The sequence below is a fragment of the Canis lupus genome, chromosome 15, assembly GCF_048164855.1.
Source record: "Canis lupus baileyi chromosome 15, mCanLup2.hap1, whole genome shotgun sequence".
In the NCBI taxonomy this organism is placed as follows: Eukaryota; Metazoa; Chordata; class Mammalia; order Carnivora; family Canidae; genus Canis; species Canis lupus.
In genome coordinates this window covers 46,950,135-46,956,287 of record NC_132852.1, presented here as the reverse complement: position 1 = coordinate 46,956,287, position 6,153 = coordinate 46,950,135, and the positions used below count along the sequence as shown (strand labels likewise).

The following is a 6,153-nucleotide window of genomic DNA, read 5'->3' as shown; positions in this document are numbered from 1 at the left end:
GGACTGTGGGCCTCTCTCTGCAATTTGTGCTCATGTATATGCATCTCATTAGTAATCTGAGGTCATCAGTAATCTGAAAATCCCTGGCTGTGAGGGCAACTGGGTAGGGGGCATGAGAAGGAAGAGATTTGGAAGCAGCAGTATCAGAGAGGAGCTTGAGTTTGTGCATGAGGGTGGAGGTGTTCCAGACAAAGCAAACATGGGTGGAGAGATAGGGAGTTAGGGGGCTTGATGTAGGCTAACCCGGCTCATTTGACCTGGACCAGAGAGCTGACCCTCCCAGAGACACACCGGAGATGAAGATGACTCTGCACCTCACATCATTTCACCAGTTGGCCTACAAGACTGTTTGCCCTCCTCTTACTGAGATGGAAATAAAAGAAAAAATTCCAAACCTCTTATAAAAAAAAAAAAAGGAATTTATTCATGAGAGACACAGAGTGAAAGGCAGAGACGTAGGCAGAGGGAGAAGCAGGCTCCCTGCAGGGAGCCCCATGCAGGACTTGATCCCAGGACCCCGAAGTCACGACCTGAGCCCAAGGCAGATGCTCAATCCCTGAGCCACCCAGGTGCCCCAAATGTTTTATCTATCCCTGAGTTACCTTACCCTGTGAGTGTGTGAGCCAGTGAACAAACTCCTCTTTGGGAGTTGACTTTCTGCAGGCTCTTTTTTTTTTTTATTTTTTTTATTTTTTATTTATTGATGATAGTCACACAGAGAGAGAGAGAGAGAGGCAGAGACACAGGCAGAGGGAGAAGCAGGCTCCATGCACCGGGAGCCCGACGTGGGATTCGATCCCGGGTCTCCAGGATCGCGCCCTGGGCCAAAGGCAGGTGCCAAACCGCTGCGCCACCCAGGGATCCCGACTTTCTGCAGGCTCTTAATAACCCCTGAGGAATTAGGGCTCTCTGCCTATTCTTCTGGACCTGTACACCCATCTGCCTTTGGCTGCTGAGGGGGCAGGAATGGCCATGCCCAGGGAGACATTGCCTTGCTGGTACAAAGATGGTTTTACTCCAGTGTATTCTTAGGATCATATGCCTGCATGTGTGCGTGTGTGCACGGGCACTGGGGTGTGTGGTTTTTGCAGACAGGGTGAGGAATAACAGGAGTCGTGTCGTTTAATGGGAATATAAGGCAAAAAAGACATGTACCACCAATGGAAATATCGATTTCCTTTAACGGGAAGTGACTCTTTAGTATATGTATTTATTAAACTCAGATTCAACTCAAATACACGAATAGGGAGTGAGGCTTTGCTCTGTGACGCCTGTTGCCCTGTGGCTTTCGGGGAGTCCACGGGACGCCAGGGCAAAAAAAAGGAGCGAAGACTATCCAATGACAGGGAAAGGCCCCCCCGAGGTCAGCGGAGAAGAGACAAAGCCAACGCTGGAGGTTGGGTGTCAGTGAAAGGAGAGCTCAGGGAAGGTCACGTCCCAGGAGGTCTCCCGCTCCCGGGAGAGCGGCCCCGGTGGGGCTCTGAACAGGTCGTACCGGTAGGGATGGGGCACGACGAGCCCGGGGCCGTGCAGGGGCACCCCACCGGCGGCGAAGTGGTTATCGGGTGAGATGAGGTCCGAGCTGCAGGGTCAGTCCGGACTGATCTCCTGCAAGGCCGGGGACCGCAGGCGGCAGAGCAGCAGGCCGAGCAGCAGCGCGCCCCCCAGCAGCACGAGCACCCGCCGCCACCGCCCCCGCCCCCGCCGCCCCCGCCCCGGGCCGCCGGCCGCCAGCCGCTCGCACACCCGCCGGAGCCCGCCGTCCGGGGCCGCGCCGCGCAGCTCCGCCGCCAGGCGGTACACGTCGTTGGTGAAGGGCGCGTCCGCGTGCTCCCGCGCCAGCCGCGCCGCCAGCGCCAGCAGCTCCCCCGCCTGCGCCTCGCGCTCGGCGCCCTCCGCCCGGTTGTCCAGCGCGCACACGCGGCCGCCGCACTCGGCCACCAGGGCCCGCAGCGCGCGGTTGTCGGTGGCGCGCACGTAGTCGTGAGGCGAGGCCCCCGCCAGGTCCTCGCGGCGGGTGAAGACCACGACGGCCCGCGCCAGCACGCCGGGCCCGAACAGCTCGCGGACGCCGCGCACCGCCTGCTCGTCCTGGGCGGTGAAGCGGCCCAGCTGGGTGACCAGCAGCAGCGCGTGCGGCCCGGGCGCCGACAGCAGGTAGCAGCGGCCCCGCTCGGCGCAGCCCCGGTCGGCGCGGCGGCCCTCGGCGCTGAAGAGGTCCGGGGTGTCGGTGACCTCCACGCGCCAGCCGGCCCAGCGGCGGCTCCCCAGGGCGCACGTCCTGGTCACCGGGGCGGCGGCGAGCCTGGACGGGAAGCTCCTGTGGCCCAGGATGCTGTTGCCCGTGGCGCTCTTGCCCGCGCCGGTCCTGCCGACCAGGATTAGCCCGAGCCGGGGCTCGCGTGCGGGGGGCGCGTCGTCCCCGTCCTCGCGACCTGTGGGGACGGCAGAGGAGGCGTGGGCCGCGGTGCCCCGGGGAACCCAGGAGAGCACCGGCGCCTTGGGCTTCTGCTTCTGCACCCGGGCTGTTCCCAGGCCCTCGCTCTGGTCAGACCTGGGGCGTCTTTAGCGTCTCTCTTCCTTCTTTGGCTGCAGCTTGTGCACCTGCACCTGGATCAGCCCCCCCGGCCGGTGCGCATCGGTGGCGGGGGCGGGGAGGTGGGCCCCTGGACGATGGCAGGCCCGAGACTGCAGCCCAGGGCGTCTTGGGTGGTGCGCACCGTGCAGGGCTGTGGCGCACTTGACAACTCCCGAGGCCTCTGGGCCACTGCTCCCAGGCGCCCGGTCCGGGCCAGGAGAGGCGGAGGACGCGGGAGGCGTCCAGGTGAAGTGCTGCCTGGAGCCCGGGCACCCGGGCTGGGATGCCAGCCCCCAGCGCGTGCCAGCAGCGTGACCCTGGGCAGGTTGCTTAATCTGAGTGTTAGACCCTTCTGCACAAATGGGAGTGGCGACAGAATTGTTTCTCCCAGGGTCTCTCCCCTTCTTCCCACCCACCCCCTCCGTTCCTCCCTGGCTCTTAAACCTGCTGCCAAGAAGATACCTGTGACGCCCCCATCCTTGTTCTCTCGCACATTCTACCTGTGTGGAATCGTGTTCCACCTACTACATGGTGTTGTACCCTCCACATCCTCTTCTGGGGGGGGGTGGTGTCACGGTAGATGTCTTATCCTCATTTTACCCTTTGGGATTGGAGGCACAGACTAGTCAGAGAACTTACTATCTCACAGTGGGGCAGGGGCAGAGATGCAGCGAAAAGGCAAATCCGGGGCTCTTGCTGCTTCACCCCAGCCTGGAGACACCTCAGGATTTGGTTCTGCCCAGTTCTGAGTTATCCCATCACCGGCTTCCCCAGAGGCGGCACCTGGGGGCAAGTACACCCCAGGATGTAGGTTCTTACCATAGGCATTTTCTTCATCTCTTGCCATCTTCCGTCCTCCCATGCTTGCCTGAAAGAGTTCCAAACACAATTGGTTGGTTCACTCGCTCATTTATTCATCTGTCACCCCTACTTACAATGGGTCAGGCAAGGTCCAAAGAGCTGGTGACACCACAGTGAAAAAGGCACGGTTCCTACCTTCCCCTGAACATCAGAATTTAGCGAAAAACAATGGAAGGACCTGGCTAGCGTTGGAAGGATACCGTGAGAACTTTTGGGGGCTTGTCTTGTCTTTCCAGGGACCCCAAATACAGAAAGCAGAGGGCAGATTATAGCGCATCCTCTGTGTCAGCGAGGGAGCTTTAGATGCTAGTTTTCCCAGGTAGTTCTGTGTCAGTGACCTAAGCTGTGGGTACTAAGTTTTCCCAGGAGGTTCCACAGCCAGGGGAGACTTTGGAAAACCCTGGGAATCAGGAATTTGCTCAGTGACTTGGGGAACCGCCTGAGGGTGGTTGGCCTGGGGAAAAAGCAAGAAGAGAATTTGCCTTTTGTTTTTGGAAATTAGAAAGAGAATATATCTGATCTGAAGAGCCTATGATCAGCTCTCAGAAAACCAAACACTTTGCTTGTGCAATTTGTCTGAATATGATCTGTGTGCTGGAGACATGGGCCACTGCCCTCTGGCTCCTACTGTCCTTGCCCCGAATCTGAGGCCTCTCAGAGTAAGTGATTTTACCCAATTCCGACCTGGTTTAATGCAGTTAAACACTCAGTGAACAAGTTTGCCTGAGCACCGGAGTGCCTGGACACAAGCACACAGCCTGTGCCCCTGGATTGCCTGATACTCAGTCCAAAGCTTTTTGTGTTTCTGCAGTAACACCCTTGCCACGTCCCCAAAGTCCTCAGTAAAGTTCACTCTACAGGCCTTAGGTGATTAGTTATCTTATGCATCCAAATCAGCAAAGTCCTATAACTGACCCCTGAGCAGAAGTGAAGAAACAGCCAGAAGATTCAGTGCACAGAACAAGAAAGTAGCTACTGCATGAAGTCCTTGTCAATGCTGGAAATGAGAAAGTGTGCTGTAGGCAATTCACTGAACTCCTGGGCTCTTTGGAACCCCTTACAAGGTTTGGATGGGGATTTGGAAAGCTCTTCCAGAGTTTTTGAGAGCTGTAATCTGGGGTTACAAAGGTCGTAGTCATAGAAGAATGTAAAACATGGAGACTCCTGTAATCTTAAATGGCATTGGAGATTATTTAGTCCAGTGCTTCTGAACCTGCTATCTTTTGGAAGTATCTAGGGAATCTTTAAAATATATAATTCTTTGACATTTCAATTAACAGATCTGTACTTTAAAAATAAAATAGGGATGTCTCGCCCCAGCCCTTGGGATTGGAGTGAGTGGTTGTAATGCATTGTAATGCATTGTAATGCATTTGGTCCATACTCTGAGTTTCTGAGCCATTCCTCCTGTCCAGCCCCATCATTTACAGCCGAGTGTGAAGAGGGCCCGCAGCCCCCAGAGCCCTGGGTGGCTCGGGCCCCGGGGAAAGGGATGTGTAAAGGCACATGTAGGGCAAGGATTTGAAGACCTTGTTCATCATGGTCGCTGGCTCCTGGAAGTCCCTGTCTGCACAGGGCTGAGGAGGGGGAGTGTTTGAGGAGGATCCAGCTCACATACATAACTTTCACTTTGTAATGCCTTCTGAGATCAGACAGGCCGCAGTAATACCTTTGGCATTTGCTGCATATGCACTCAGGGAGTTTTTGCAGGCTTCTCTGGGGTGCCGTGTTCCTGCAGTTCCTTCTAGCAAATACCTTTATTACTAGTAGGGGATTAGGGAAGGAGAAAGGATTGAGTCCCAAATATGAAGGTGTGCACTCCACAGCTGGAGGAGATACTTACCACTTCTGAACTTACTTTTTTTTCTTTTTAAATTTTATTTACTTATTCATGAGAGACAGAGAGAGAGGGAGGCAGAGGCAGAGGGAGACTCTCCACAGGTGGAGCAGGGAGCCCAATACGGGACTCCATCTCAGCCCCGAGGATCATGACCTGAGCCCAAGACAGATGATTCACTGACTGAGCCATGCAGGTGCCCTGAACTTACTTTCTTTGAAACTCAAAGCATCCTCAAAAGCCTGGAAGTGTGAAGGTGTCCTTTCTAGATCCCACGCCCCCTCCTCAGAGGAAGTAGGGTGCGGGTAGGGTGCGGGTACTCACTCAGTGAGCTACACACAGGTCCTGAAGTCTTCACAGCTCCCACACCTGGGCGACCCCCTTCCCCGTATGGGCTCACCTTTCCAGCAGCGATGGTGACAGGCTTTGACGTTGGCTGGAGAGGCCCCTGACCTAGTGTTTTCCCTTCAGTTGGTCTTGAGCACAGAATGCTGCTCCTCCCAGCGCAGGGAGGAAGTCAGGGCCTCTCAGAGCTCAGAGCCCCAGAGGGAGGGCCCAGGGGTGCCGACTTAAAGGGACAGGAACATGGGGCAGCCAGTGGCACCTCTACATCCTTTCCCATGCAAACCTCACCCCCTGCTTTAGATGATGGTGATGTTTCCCACTGGTCCCCATGACACCCCATCTTGTCCCCAGCACAGGCTGTAACCTCAAGAGAAGAGCAGTTTAGATTTCTGAGGCCTGTGTTCAGTTCCAGCCTCTACCCACGAATCGTATCTCCAGTTGCCTTTTATTCTTGGGGGTGTTTTCCTATGAAATGGCCTCCTGAGAGTCTCCCTCCCCAGGGCAGGATTCAGGGAGGAGGCTTGACTGGAGA

The 6,153-nt window shown here is 56.3% G+C and overlaps 1 protein-coding gene across 2 annotated transcripts; it reads right to left on the bottom strand.

The window, feature by feature from the left end:
- Positions 1–1,190: 1,190 nt before the first annotated feature.
- GIMAP1 (GTPase, IMAP family member 1) lies at positions 1,191–6,153 on the bottom strand. 2 transcript variants are annotated; one of them, XM_072777022.1, is made up of 3 exons: positions 5,601–6,153; positions 3,398–3,446; positions 1,191–2,435 (listed from the first exon to the last, which is right to left on the bottom strand). In XM_072777022.1, the coding sequence occupies exons 2-3, from the start codon at positions 3,438–3,440 to the stop codon at positions 1,591–1,593; spliced, it is 888 nt and encodes a 295-aa protein (XP_072633123.1). In that variant the 5' UTR covers positions 3,441–3,446; positions 5,601–6,153; the 3' UTR covers positions 1,191–1,590. The 2 variants fall into 2 exon arrangements, with proteins under 2 accessions (XP_072633123.1, XP_072633122.1); XM_072777021.1 differs by having other exon boundaries at positions 5,677–6,153.

What these genes read in the sequence shown, in the direction of transcription:
- GIMAP1 (XM_072777022.1), bottom strand. Translation starts at nt 3,440, where the DNA reads ATGGGAGGACGGAAGATGGCAAGAGATGAAGAAAATGCCTATG. An exon ending in AGATGAAGAAAATGCCTATG is followed by an intron (nt 2,436 to 3,397) that starts GTAAGAACCTAC and finishes CCGTCCCCACAG; the next exon opens with GTCGCGAGGACGGGGACGAC.